A 15601-nucleotide genomic window follows, 5' to 3' on the forward strand; every position below is an offset into this window, starting at 1 on the left:
ATGTCATCAAGATGACATCGGGTCACCATGGCAAAGATTGGGACCCCGGCTCACACCGCGGGGGTCTCCGATCCAAAGTGAGAGTGGTTGTCAGCCCTCTGCTGGCTTCCAGAATGATGCAATCATATTTGATCGCAGCATTTTGGGGGTTAAAGTGCCACAAGTGGTCTGTGACTGCTCCAGGCACCTAATGCCGCGTGTCAGATGTCAGAATCAACTAACACCCGGCAGCAATCGCCTACACACACCCCCAGAACATGGACTTTTGTAAAATTCTAGTAGAATTGCATTCTACTATGGTATGTTCGTCCATCTCTACCATCTATTCAATGTGTTCAGCATGTCAAAATAAAGGATTAGTTAAGCTCCGCCCAGATCCATATTGAGCAGTGAACATGACAGATAACTTCATGTCTACTGTTTATTTTTTAATTATTTATTATGCTTTGCGTACATAGCTCTATCATATTTAGCAGCATTTTACATACAGTTGTGGCCAAAAGTATTGACACCCCTGCAATTTTGTCAGATAATAATCAGTTTCTTCCTGAAAATTATTGCAAACACAAATTCTTTGTTATTATTATTTTCATTTAATTTGTCTTAAATGAAAAAACACAAAGAGAATTGTCCTAAAGCCAAATTGGATATAATTCCACACCAAACATAAAAAGAGGGTGGACAAAAGTATTGGCACTGTTCGAAAAATCATGTGATACTTCTCTACTTTGTGTAATTAACAGCACCTGTAACTTACCTGTGGCACCTAACCGGTGATGACAATAACTAAATCACACGTGCAGCCTGTTGACATGGATTAAAGTTGACTCAACCTCTGTCCTGTGTCCTTGTGTGTACCACATTGAGCATGGAGAAAAGAAAGAAGACCAAAGAACTGTCTGAGGACTTGAGAAACCAAATTGTGAGGAAGCATGAGCAATCTCAAGGATACAAGTCCATCTTTAAAGACCTGAATGTTCCTGTGTCTACCGTGCGCAGTGTCATCAAGAAGTTTAAAGCCCATGGCACTGTGGCTAACCTCCCTAGATGTGGATGGAAAAGAAAAATTGACAAGAGATTTCAACGCAAGATTGTGCGGATGTTGGATAAAGAACCTCGACTAACATCCAAACAAGTTCAAGCTGCCCTGCAGTCCGAGTGTACAACAGTGTCAACTCGTACTATCCGTCGGCGTCTGAATGAAAAGGGACTGTATGGTAGGAGACCCAGGAAGACCCCACTTCTTACCCCGAGACATAAAAAAGCCAGGCTGGAGTTTGCCAAAACTTACCTGAAAAAGAATAAAACGTTTTGGAAGAATGTTCTCTGGTCAGATGAGACAAAAGTAGAGCTTTTTGAGCAAAGGCATCAGCATAGAGTTTACAGGAAAAAAAAGAGGCATTCAAAGAAAAAACATGGTCCCTACAGTCAAACATGGCGGAGGTTCCCTGATGTTTTGGGGTTGCTTTGCTGCCTCTGGCACTGGACTGCTTGACCGTGTGCATGGCATTATGAAGTCTGAAGACTACCAACAAATTTTGCAGCATAATGTAGGGCCCAGTGTGAGAAAGCTGGGTCTCCCTCAGAGGTCATGGGTCTTCCAGCAGGACAATGACCCAAAACACACTTCAAAAGCACTGTAAAATGGTTTGAGAGAAAGCACTGGAGACTTCTAAGGTGGCCAGCAATGAGTCTAGACCTGAATCCCATAGAACACCTGAGGAGAGATCTAAAAATGGCAGTTTGGAGAAGGCACCCTTCTAATATCAGGGACCTGGAGTAGTTTGCCAAAGAAGAATGGTCTAAAATTCCAGCAGAGCATTGTAAGAAACTCATTGACGGTTACCGGAAGGGGTTGGTCGCAGTTATTTTGGCTAAAGGTTGTGCAACCAAGTATTAGGCTGAGGGTGCCAATACTTTTGTCTGGCCCATTTTTGGAGTTTTGTGTGAAATTATCAATGTTTTGCTTTTTGATTCATTCTCTTTTGTGTTTTTTCATTTAAGACAAATTAAATGAAGATAATAATACCAAAGAATTTTTGTTTGCAATCATTTTCAGGAAGAAACTGAGTATTATCTGACAAAATTGCAGGGGTGTCAATACTTTTGGCCACAGCTGTACATTATCATCAGTATTCCTAATGTGGCTCACAATCTAAATTCCCTATCTGTATGTCTTTGGAGTGTGGGAGGAAACCAGAGAACCTGGAGGAAACCCACGGAAATACGAGGAGAACATACAAACTCCTTGCAGATATTGTCCTTGGTGAGATTTGAGCCCAGGACCCCAGTGCTGAAATGCTGCAGTGCTAACCACTGAGCCACCATGCTGCCCATTATGCTGTTTTCAGATGATCACCATGCAAGTTAAAATTTACAAAAAAATGTAAAAAACAATAGTGTACATAGGAAGGTAATGCTTTAGATGATGATGCACAATTGTATACTTAGGATAGAAGCAAACTATGGTGCTGTTATGAGGCCCTTAAAAGTAATATGTCAGAAGGTTTTTGATGTGTAATCTGAGAGCAGCATGATGTAGGAGAAGAGAACCTGATTCCAGCCATGTATCACTTATTGGACTGCTTGGTGTGTTTTGGATAGAATCCCTGCTTTCCCTGCTGTAGTTGTAACAATGCTACAAATGCTGAGCTCTGTCTATCCCCACCCACACCACTGATTGGCAGTTTCCTGTGTACATACACTGCATTGTCAGTAAGATTGTACTGACTGGTTTGCATGTGAGACCTAGTCCTGTAGTGGTAATATGCTGATTAGACACTGATTGCATTAAACTATGACCTAACAAGTGACACATCTCTGGAAACATGGTCATTGCCCAGAAATCATGATGCTCTGAGCTTGCAAATTCACTTAAATAAAAGTATGTTCAGCTCTTCTTGCTACTGACTATTGAAGAGGAGCAACATTATTAGCAAACAATGAGTGTGGAATTATACCAAAGTGTAAAGAAGCACTATATAGGAAGATTTGTGGATTACAGTCTGCGCTGCCAGCTAATCCAAAACCAGACAAAGTGTAAAATTAAACAGTGGTTTATTTAGCGAGTTTCAGAGTCCACATGACTCCTTCCTCAGGAAATACCACAATAGAACAAACAGGCATTCCTGACATGTGTACAGGCTGTAAAGTAGCTACAAATCATGCAGCTGCATTGACAGAAACTAAATCTCAGAGCACGCCAAAATACTCGGAGGACACCCGAGCATGCTCAGGGAAACCTGAGCAATGAGTATACACGCTCATCACTAATGTGCATTTTTTCACCCCTTTTGCTATGAAACCACTAAAATTTCTAATTTCTTTTCAATTACCTTCATATGCTTGGTGAAAGGAAGTCCACCTGTGTGCAATCTAAGTATCACATGGTCTGTCAGTATTTACCCTCCTTTTCTGAAAGACCACAGTGGCTGTAATACCATTAAGCGAGAGGCACCACTAGCCAAATAACACAATAAAGACCAAGGAGATCTCCAAACAAGTCAAGGACAAAGTTGTTGAGAACTACAAACCAAAATTGGATTAAAAAACATACCCCAAACACTGATGATCCCCACAAGCACTATCAAATCCATTATTATCAAATGGAAAGAACATGATACCAAAACAAACCTGCCAAGAGAGGGCTGCCCACCAAAACCCTCAGCTTGGTCAAAGAGGGCATTCATCAGAAAGGCAGGAAAAAGTGCAAAGGTAACCTAATGGAGCTGTTTAGTTCCCAAGCAGAGACTGCAGTATCTGTTTATACATTCACAATATAGAGGGGTTCGAGATGGGATTAGCAGTGTAGTAAAGATGTAAAAAATGCGTGTTGTATTATTTCATTAAAAGACTTTATTCTTTCTTTGTGTGCGTTTATTTAACCCTTACAATAGGATAAGTAATGGAGTGGTGTCTTATTGACACCTCTCCATTACTAAGCCGGGCTTAATGTCAACTTACAATAGAAAGGTGACATTAACCTCTTATTACCCCACTTGCCACCACTACAGTGCAAGTGGGAAGAACCCAATAAAGCTCCAGAATAGGTGTATCTAATAGATGCGCCTTTTCTGGGCAGCTGCAGACTGCTGTTTTTAGGCTGGGAAATAGCAGCCCGCACCTGTAAGTTTTGCCGGGTTGGTTAAAAATATAGGGGGGACCCCATGTCATTTTTTTTAATTTCATTCTTCCCGGTTCGTACTGTTGCCGGCAGAGCAGGGAGAATGACAGCCATGTTCAGCACCACATGCAGGGTAACAGCGCTAACTGTAGCGCTACTTCCCCTGCGACTGTCCATGTGGTACTGATGCAACACATGAGCAGCACACATGTGCCACACGGATGTGCCACATGGACACAAGGACATGGATATCTCCAGTACTGTGTTTTCCGGTACTGGAAATATCTGAACGGGTGAAACCAGGCTAACATGGTTTCTGTTGAAACATAAAGGGATCCAAAGGCCAACGAAAGCATTGTTCATTTAAATGCTGATTCATGAGAGAATGGAAGGTAAGTATATATTTGAAACTTTGTTGCCGATGTCAAAAGACAGGAATGTGTGAACTAGACCTGTCATAGTCAGTTATACTTATCAATCAGTATATATGAACAGAAATTCAAGTGCATCAGGATGGAAGGACACTGAAACCCCATCAATTAGGTTATGTATATGCAAATTGAGTTAAACTTATTTAGCCCCTTAAGGATCAGGAGTATTTCCGTTTGAGTTTCCATTTCTTTCTCCCCTTCTTCCCAGAGCCATAACTTTGTTATTTTTCCATGAGTAAGGCAACGTGATGGCTTGCTATTTGTGGGGCGAGTTGTACCTTTGAATGGCACCATTGATTTTACCATACCATGTACTGGAAAACAGGATAGAAATTCAAAGTGCCGCAAAATTGCAAAAAAAGTGCAATTCCACAATAGTTTTTTGGATTTGTTATTACCATGTTCACTAAATGCTAAAACTGACCTGCCCCAATGATTCTCCTGGTTATTACGAGTTTGTAGATACCAAACATGTATATTTTTTATTTAAGTAGTGAAAAAAATCCAAATTTTGTAAAAATAAATGTCACCATTTTCCGAGACCTGTAGCATCTCCATTTTTCAGAATCTGGGGCCATATGAGGGCTTATTTTTTGCATGCTGATCTGATGTTTTTATTGATACTATTTTGTTGTATATACAATCTTTTGATTGCCTGTCATTGCATTTTATTGCAATGTTGCAGCGACCAAACAAATGTAATTTTGGCATTTTGATTTTTTTTATCGCTACGCCGTTTACCGATCTGATTAATTCTTTTTATATATTGATAGATCAGGCAATTTTGAACACGGCAATAACAAATATGTGTATTTTTAATTTGTTTATTTTTTATATTTTTTTAATTTTTTTTACTTTTTACTTACTTCAATAGTCTTCACGGGAGACTAGAAGCTTTGATCATCCGATCTCTTTTGCTGCATAGAGCAAGACTGCAGCACTGCTCTAAGTAGCAGAAATACTCACTTGGTATAAGTGCCAACTGTTGGGCGGCGCTCATAGCGACCTGACAATTACAACCACCGGGGTCTTCTGCAGACCCTAGGTTGTAATGCCAACCCATCGGCAATCCGTGGTCATGTGAAACAGGGGCCGATGGGTGGGGTTAATGTCGCGCTTCCTGACAGTGCATGTTAAATGCCGCTGTCAGAGTTTGTCAGCAGCATTTAATATGTTAGCAGCTGTGTGTGGATCGTGATTCCACCCGTGGCTGTTAGAGGCATATGACAGCTGATCATATCAGCTGTCATGTGCCGAAAAAGGTGCAGACTCTTCGCCAGAGACCGCACTAAACAGGGGGAGGTGTCCAATGTTGGATATTTCTGTCATTGGATATTAAGGGGTTAAAAAGGGCCTATGCAGACATTCTGGCATTGATTTTTTTAAAAAAGTACATTGGCCTCATCATGCTTAAGAGATGAATTTATTATGGGAGTTGTCCAGTTCAAATCAATAAGTCTGCAGTCAATCTGTGTGACTGTAGACTTATGAATCCCAAAAATGCAAGCACTGTACTGCGGGGATTCACTGTTTTTGACCCAGGACCGGAGGGTATGTAAGACTTATACATACTCACAGCCAGTGAGCATGGCCATGCTCCATACACTTGTATTGGGCCATGGACACACCCATATAGTTTTGTGGTTGGCTAGAGAGCATGGCCTCATTCCAAAAAAGTGTATGCAGAGCGAGACCACCCACTGGCCGTGAGTATGTATAACTCATACATACCCTCCGGTCCCATGTCAGAGTCCAGTGAACACCAGCAGCGCAGAGTGTGTACGCTAAGGGGGATTCATAAGTTTGCAGTCACAAATAGTGACCGCAGACTTATTGATTTGGACCGGACAAACCCTTTAATGTATGGAATTTGTAATGTGAAATCTAGAGTTTTTACTGTAACAGTAAAAATCATTGTGTATATAGTCAGCTATTTAGCCAGGTACATAAGACAGGACAATGATGTTAATGTACAGTATATTATCCATCTCTAACTGAAGCTGTGATCTTGTTTCATTCTTGTTTCATAATAGAAGATTCTTTGCATTTTACGTGTTTCTATAAATCACTTTAAACATTAATAACAGAAATTTTCATTGCAACAAGGAAAAAAAGACAAAATAATTTTTAAAACTTGTGCACTCCAATGCTCCAAAAACCAACCATTTTAAGGCCGGGGTCACATTTGTGAGAAACTCGCACAAGTCTCGCATCTCAATACCCGGCACTGCCACCGGCGCTCAGGACTGCAGTGTGCGGCTGCATGTATTTCTATGCAGCTGAGCTCTCCGATCCGTGTGTCGGCATCAGTGCGAGTCTTTTGCAAGTGTGACCCCGGCCAAACAGTTGTTTATAATGTCTATGACCCAGATTATGCATGCTCATTAGTGATGAGCACGTTCATAGGCTTGTGTATGTTAACACCCAGAAAAGTAAGTGGTAAGGAAAAGTAAATTGGTTCTGAATTAATTGAATTAATTTAGAGTTTCCCAAAATTTGAGAATTCTATCAAATTTTTTTGAATATGATTTACGAGAATATAGCAAAGTTGTGGTCCAGTAAGTTAACATTTTGCTGGATTCATATAGGTGAGGAAGGGATTAAAAATCAATAAAAAAATCATGCTTATATAGTCCCTTACCAGTCCTTACCATCTCAGCCCCACACTAGCCCTCACCTGGCTTCTAGGGCAAATACTCTGCTTCCGGCCATGGCTAGGTTTTGATACCCTTTCTGACATCATAACATGCTGTTTCAAGAAACATGAGGACTAGAGATAGGCAAATCGATTCACTGCACTCTGGTCCATCGACCAAGTCAGAAGTTAATTTCAGCTTGATGGGAGTCTCTCGAATCTCTTACTATCTGGGATCCCTGCAGCAGCATTTTATTAGTTGGGCTTGCACAGCATTATAATTGCAGTGTGATACACACAGTGTAATGCACAGATGATGTCATGCCAGGCCATAGCCTACTGACGTGGCTGATGGATCGGAATCCAGTTTATTATTATAATCAACCATGTATTGGTGATTCTGAAGAATTGATATTTTAGCAGATTTGCTCATATCTAATATGTGTTTTTTTCATCTAGGAAAATTAAAATCTACTGTTTAATGTGGAGTTTAATTGGTTACCGCAAACAATTTAAAGGGTAACTGTGCTTCATGTAACTTTTCATATTAAGGTGTCTTGTGTGAATAACATTATTTCTGGCCATAAGCTAATTATGCAAATTGTCTCTTCAGAGAGTAAGAGGACTAGAACTCCACCTATTGGAGGCAGCAATCCTAAAAGTCAATGTTGACCCTTTAACGAGCCTAGTTACATGACTTAGGATAAAAGCCAAGCCAGAATCTCCATTTGCAGACACTGTGTTTTGGGGTACTGCCCCTCATCAGTGCAAAGTGGGAGATCTGGTTTGGCTGTGAGAGAGGCGTCTGACCGATATCCAAGAAGTATCATTTCTCCTTGCGGAGAATGACATGCTAAGCATGTCGAGGTGAGGAGACTTAAAGCCGCAATGATCCTCTGGGAAATATGCTAATTATGCAAGTTGTCTCTTCAGAGAGGACGAGGACTAGAACTCTGGTGCCACCTATTGGAGGTAGCAATCCTAAAAGTCAATGTTGACCCTTTTAACGAGCCTAGTTACATGACTTAGGATAAAAGCCAAGCCAGAATCTCCAGTTGCAGACACTGTGTTTCGGGGTACTGCCCCTCATCACTTTGCACTTTGCACTCTCCCACTTTGCACTGATGAGGGGCAGTACCCCGAAACACAGTGTCTGCAAATGGAGATTATGGCTTGGCTTTTATCCTAAGTCATGTAACTAGGCTCGTTAAAGGGTCAACATTGACTTTTAGGATTGCTACCTCCAATAGGTGGCACTAGATTTCTAGTCCTCTTCCTCTCTGAAGAGACAATTTGCATAATTAGCATATTTCCCAGAGGAGCATTGCGGCTTTAAGTCTCCTCACCTCGACATGCTTAGTATGTCATTCTCCGCAAGGACAAATGATTCTGGCCATAAGGCACACATATTCCGCACGCTCACCAGTTTTACACTCTGCATGCTCTATCTGTAACTCAAACTCTACTGGTGGCTGGAGCTGAAAAGACATGATGCTGTAACATAGACAGCAAAAGCACAGAAATATGAATTGTTGCCCTTCATTAACTATTTTAGCTCACAAATACAACCTTCAGGAACATGCAGGACATCATATAGCAGAGCTATATTGTCTTGATCTGAATCAACCTCTGATGTGATGTAAAACACTTGTTACAAAGCTCTGCACAGTTTTCCTCTGTCTACCTTTGTTCCCCTTCCCTGCTGCTCATTCCTCCTCCCCCTCTCCTTTTCATAGGGGATGATGAGCTATGTCACATGACACCTTCAGTTTGTCACCTGTCAGCAATATGGATGTGATCTGTGTTATCAAAATGGATGGTGAGTTCAGGAGGTAGGGGAAGGGGAAGAAGTGTCCAATATGTGGGGAAGGAAACTGATTTCTCTTTTAAGAAACATTAGAAAGTGTCTTCTAATTGACTGCACTCTTGATTTATGCAAGGTTTCATAAAAGTTCTGTTCAGTTTTAAGCATATGAACATGTCTGTGTACAGCTGAAAGGAATATGTTGAGTTTACTTTTTGTAAATGATGGCAATTTTATAACAATATTGCATAACAAATCACTGTGAGCAATATGGGAGGCATCATTGTAAGGACTGGAGAAGGAAGGTTTTCTGAGGAAAGAACTTAAAGGTAACCAGTCAGCAGGTTTTTGCTATAATGTATAATCTGCAATCAGCATATTGTAGGTGGCTTAGATTCTTAGGGCCTCGTCACACATAGCGATCTCGCTAGAGAGATCGCTGCTGAGTCACAAGTTTTGTAACACAACAGCGATCTCACCAGTGAGATTACTGTGTGTGACAGCGATCAGCGACCGTCGCCCCTTCCAGTATCGCTGATCGCTGTAGGAAACCTCTGGACATTTCTTTTGTTGCTGGTCTCCCGCTGGCCAGCGCGCATCGCTGCGTGTGACAGGTGGGAGACCAGCGATCTTCTGGTAACTAACGTACACATCTGGTATCCAAGGGACGTGCGTCCCTTGGATACCCGATGTGTATGTTTGTTACCAGCTCCCTGCATCAGCGCGCTGGTAAATAACGAACACAGCGCCGCCGCGCGCTCGGCGTCACTGTGCTGATCGCTGGTGAAGCTGTCTGTGTGACAGCTCACCAGCGATCACATAGCAACTCACCAGTGATCCTGACATGTTGATATCGTTGTCGGGATCGCTGGTGAGTCGCTATGTGTGACTCTAGCTTTATTCCATGGATTTGTCAATTGCTCAACAGCTTGCTTTAATTTCAATACAATCAGTGTTTTGTCAACAGATTATCACTACATGATTAGGTGTCTCCTGACAAGCAGTCCATCTATTGTGTGCCCCCAACACTGATTGGCACCTTATTGACAATGTACAAAAGACACTACCAATCAGGGGTGTGAGCGAAGTTAAAAACTCAGTATTTATAGCACTGCTACATCTAGAGAAAACTGTGATTTTATCAAAACTGCACATGGAAATCCTGTAAGTGATACATCGCTGGATTCAGGCTCTCTCCATTGCAAAAATTGGTTGACAGATTCCCTTTAGCCCTCTTACGCTACTACTGGGAGGATTAAGATGCAGAAGAAACATTGAAGCAGGTTGTGACTACTGTGTGAAGGAGTTTTCTGTAACTACTGAAATATGGAGCCCCTAGTGTGACGTCTGTATAGGTGAATGGCCTGCTGTGGCAAATATAGGAAGGAAGCACTGCTGTGTACTGTGCTGTGTGTGTGCTGGGAGATAAGTAAGTCTTTACATCACTTTTGTAAAAAGTATGGAGATTTTTGTTGCTAGTAAAAAAGGGAGGCACTGTTGTGGCTTTTATATAGCATGAAAACTATTTTTATAAAACTTTCTTAGGAAATGTTAGCACTGTTAATGTGAGAGTTAAGTACTCTAAGATATATAGGGAAAATGCAAAACATTACTGGAGGGCAATATATCGACTGCTCTTGGGGGACTGCTATGACTGTTGGAGGTAATAGGAGAATCTTTTCTGTCACTGTGAGAACAAAAAAAGAAATGACAGGAATTGCTGTGGTTACTAGTAAGGGTATACAGTTGCATTACATTTTTAAATTTTGTCACTTGATTGGAGTAAATAATGGTTTATAGAAGTGTAAAAATTACATGTATACATTGTATATATCAATATTATATCATATTTGTAAAGTAAAGACGAAAATTTACAGTTTTAATTAATGAAATAAATCTTACCGTCATGAACCCATCCAGTAAACCTGAATCTGGTTTAGGAGGTGCTTGCAATCTTTCCATGGACCATTTTTCAATTATAGAGAGTACTTGGCTATTTTCTATGTTTAGTATTCGAAATCCAGTCATGTTAACTCCGCTATACCGATATGGCTCAACATCCAACGCAAATAGATCCTGAACACAAAGATAAAGAAATGTTAACCATCATAAAGATATGCATTACATATAACATACGGTATGTCAATTGAGGCATCAGATTTTAAAGATGCACAGAACAAAAAATATATGGGCTAAAATTGTACACTTTTAATTTATATGCTGTGACACTGGCAGCTAATAGAGATGAGTGAGCACTACCATGCTAGTATGCTCGTTACGAGTATAATGGGAGTCAATGCGAAATCCGATCATTTTTACAGCAGACCCTACAAAGAGGTCTTGGGGCAATCAAAAAGTTGAAAAGGATGGAAAATGTCCTAAATGGAAAGAGAACAGCATAGGGAAGACCACTGGAAGCATCTATGACTCCTAGATCACTGCTGAGATCAAAGATGTCACATTTTTTACTCCACTTTAAGGAATGACAATGAAACATTCAAATTGACAAGAAATTGGAGTTTAGAGGAAAAATATTAAGAAACATTTTTTCCTGTATAATGACTTGTACGTGAGGTAAAATTTAAAAGGATTTACAAAAAAATATAATTTAACTAACCCAAAATTTAGTTTTTCATTAAAATATAGAAATTTCAGTGTAATTTATGAAGGAAGCAAAAACTGCTAAAAATTAGGGACTTAGAGGGACTCAGATACACCTTGTATTAGACATTAAGGAGGGCTCATACACATTCTTTCCATATTGTCATGCAGTGGTACGCCTCGACTCATAAAGGCTATGCCCTAATTCAAATCCTGCCAAAAATTACAAGCTGGGTCGTCAATACAACCATGAAGGCACAAATTGTAAACAGTGCATTTGTGGTACTCCTACACTCATAAGAGTTCTGCGCGCATTGAAAAGTCTACCAATAATTACAAGCATGGTCATCCATACACCCATGAAGGCACTAACTGGAGTTCCTCTTAAAAAATTAAGAAAGTATAGTTGTGGTACTTATACACTTATAAAGGCATTGCGCAAATTGCAAGGCCAGGAAAAAAATATAAGGTAGTGTCATCCAGTCATCCATAGACCCTAAAGGGCAAGAACTGGAGGGCCTCATTCAAATATTGAACTTTAAAAGCATTTTATGTGCTGCTCTCATCTTGTGATGTGTGTCACGTTTCCGCCAGACTTAGGGCCTGCTGTTCCGGTCGCGGCCACTAGGAGGCGCCGGACCGCCACTTTATCGTCAGACTCAGGGACGGCTGTTCCTGCCTCGGCCACTGGAAGGGGCCGTGGTTCTGTCACGTCAGGCTCAGAGCCTACTGTCCCGGCTTTAGCCTCTAGGAGACGCCGGTCTGTCACGTCGCCGTTAAATTCTGGGTCTGCTGCTCCTGTTGCGGTCACTAGGAGGCGCCATGGCTCGCCCGGGAGTTATGGTGCTGACAGAGTAAGGGCACCTGCGCAGGCATCTGGTGGATGCAGGCTCCACCCCTCTGTCAGTCATCAAGAGATTACTGCATCTCCATCTGGCCTGGTCCTGTGGGCGGTACTGATGACATCATCAGTCCAGGAACCTATGAGGGGTGACCTGATCCCTGAAATACCTTGGGACTGGTTTTGCAAGCCGCCGGATATATTCTCGGTTCCCCTGTGTGAATTACTTTCTGACTGACTGACTTTGGCCTGGACTTCTGACTCTCCTTCTGCCTAACGATTCTGTACCTCTGCTACTCTCCTGGTTTATGACTTTCGGCCTGAATCTGACTCTGCTTCTGCCTAACGATTCTGTACCTCTGCTACTCTCCTGGTTTATGACTCTCGGCCTGAATCTGACTCTGCTTCTGTCTACTGTTTTTGTACCATTGCTGCCCGACTGGTTTAGACCCGCATATCTCCACGTTTGTGTCCTGTATTGGAACACCTTTCTGGCGACCGTCCTGCTCTGGACACTGCTCCTATTCAGACAGCGCCTCCTGGGCTCTGCTATAAATCCAGATCCCTGTATACGGGTAAAGGGTATCAGTGTTTCTCGGGGTGTTGCCTGGCTGCAGCCCAGACCCACAGGCGGACGTCACATTATATCCGGCCATATAAAAAAAAACTGCTTCTTGTGCATATATCCAGCATATACAAAAGCAGTCTCCCTGAACTTTTTTTTTCTCTCCCTTCTTCTGACTGAGCTGATTTCTGGCCTAAACACCTGGTTCAGTGCACAGCCTGAAGGAGCACTTTCATCTTCCTGCCCCAGTATGCTGCAGTCTGGAGCCTTCAGAGAGAGAGCTGAGCGTCAGAGATCCATACTACTGAGACATCGGCCTCTGGGCAACTCTGGCTATGGTTGCCCAGGGGCACAGGTATTGCCCGCAGATGCGGCTAAAGTTTTATTGCCTATTGCCCTTTCTTTTGGTCAGAAATCTCAGTGTGTGAACGCATATGTGGATTGTGGATCTGAAGGGAATTTTATGGATTCTTTGGTTGCTAAAAGTCTCGGTGTACCCCTATTAAGACTTAATGCCCCTATAAAAACTACGGCTATTAATGGCACATCTATTGTCCAGGAGGGGGTTAAATTTGTTACTGACAAAATCACTATGTCGGTGGGAGCATTGCATACCGAGGTTATGTCATTTTTTGTGATGGATAATTTGTCTGCTGCAGTCATTTTGGGGATGCCATGGCTACGCCAGCATAATCCAGTCATCGACTGGCACCTAGGCGATGTTATAGGCTGGAGTTCACACTGTCAGGAAAACTGCATGTCGCTAACAGTAAACCAAGTTAAAGTTAAACCCCTCCACATACCGTTTGCCTTCAGAGATTTTGAGGATGTCTTTTCTATTGCAAAATCTGAAAAGCTACCCCCTCACAGAAAGTATGATTGCCCTATAGATCTGATTCCAGATGCCCGTCTCCCAAAAGGGAGAATATTTAATCTCTCAGGTCCAGAGCGTCAGGCTATGAACGAGTACATAGCAGATAGCTTAAAAAAGGGGTTTATTAGACCGTCCATTTCACCAGTTGGAGCTGGCTTCTTCTTTGTAGAAAAGAAAGATGGTGGTCTCAGACCCTGCATTGATTACCGGGAATTGAATGCAATCACTATAAAGAACCAGTACCCGCTTCCACTCATCCCTGATCTTTTTAATCAGCTAATGGGAGCCCGTTGGTTTACTAAACTGGACCTCCGGGGGGCATACAATCTAGTCCGCATAAGAGACGGGGATGAGTGGAAAACAGCCTTTAATACCCCTCTTGGCCACTTTGAGTACCTGGTAATGCCCTTCGGACTCAGTAACGCACCTGCCGTGTTCCAGCACTTTGTAAATGACATTTTCAGGGACATTTGTGGGGTGTATGTCGTCGTGTATTTAGATGACATTTTGATTTATTCTGCTGACCCTGTGACACATGCTCAGCACGTTCGCTCTGTACTGCAGAGACTGCGAGAACACTCCCTGTTTGCTAAACTGGAGAAATGTGTTTTTTTTGCGGAGGAGGTACAATTTTTAGGATATGTGGTTTCAAGCACAGGCTTCCATATGGATCCTGCCAAGATCCAACCTATTAAAACTTGGGTGCAACCCAAGTCGCTAAAAGCGCTGCAGCGATTTTTAGGGTTTGCAAATTATTACCGGAAATTCATCAGGGGTTTCTCCGAAATTGCTAAACCACTCACGGATTTGACCCGAAAAGGGGCAGACGTGACCAATTGGAACCCTGAGGCAATTCAGGCTTTTGCTACGTTAAAAGAGTGCTTTGTAGCCAACCCAGTTTTGGTTCAGCCTGATCTGGACCGCCCGTTTATTGTAGAGGTGGACGCCTCTGAGGTCGGAGTTGGAGCAGTGCTGTCGCAAGGCACTGCATCACTCACTCAGCTTCGCCCATGTGCCTTTTTCTCCCGCAAATTCTCTGCCACTGAGAAGAATTACGATATAGGTAATCGGGAGTTATTGGCGATCAAATGGGCCTTCGAGGAATGGCGCCACTTCCTCGAAGGCGCCAAACATAAGATCACTGTGATTACAGATCACAAGAATCTGACTTACCTGGAGTCAGCTAAAAGATTAAATCCTAGACAAGCGAGGTGGGCCTTGTTCTTCTCTAGGTTTGATTTCTTAATAACCTTTCGTCCTGGTACCAAAAATGTGAGGGCTGATGCTCTCTCTCGAAGTTTCTGCCCCTCACAGGCTAAGGACTCGGGGCCAGTTCCAATACTGGCCAATGGTATTGTTGTGTCGGCTGTGTCTCTGGACCTTCTGGAGGAGATCCGTAGGTCCCCAGAACCAGCCCCTGACTCGACGCCCCCCCAGAAATTGTTTGTTCCAGCGCCGTTTCGCCTACAAGTTCTGAAGGAGTCGCACGACTCCGTCCTGGCAGGCCATCCTGGGGTCAATAATACCGCCAGACTTGTGACTAGGAGTTTTTGGTGGCCAACGGTAGTTAAGGACTGCAAGAATTATGTACTAGCTTGTGAAATCTGTGCTCGCGCCAAGTCCCCTCACAATCGGCCTGCCGGCTGGCTCCAGTCCTTGCCCGCTCCAGAGAGTCCATGGACCCACATCTCCATGGACTTCATTACTGACCTACCACCCTCAGAGGG

General features: G+C 42.6%; 1 protein-coding gene across 1 annotated transcript in view; it reads right to left on the reverse strand.

Moving 5' to 3' along the window:
- Window positions 1–15601, reverse strand: part of GRIK2 (glutamate ionotropic receptor kainate type subunit 2) — a 1148051-nt gene that overhangs the window by 533412 nt on the left and 599038 nt on the right. The window contains exon 6 of the mRNA XM_073589495.1: window positions 10896–11069. Coding sequence (XP_073445596.1) covers window positions 10896–11069 — 174 coding nt within the window. The remainder of the gene's footprint in view (window positions 1–10895; window positions 11070–15601) is intronic.

The sequence above is a fragment of the Dendrobates tinctorius genome, unplaced genomic scaffold, assembly GCF_039654945.1.
Source record: "Dendrobates tinctorius isolate UK_male_01 unplaced genomic scaffold, ASM3965494v1 ptg000111l, whole genome shotgun sequence".
Taxonomy (NCBI): Eukaryota; Metazoa; Chordata; class Amphibia; order Anura; family Dendrobatidae; genus Dendrobates; species Dendrobates tinctorius.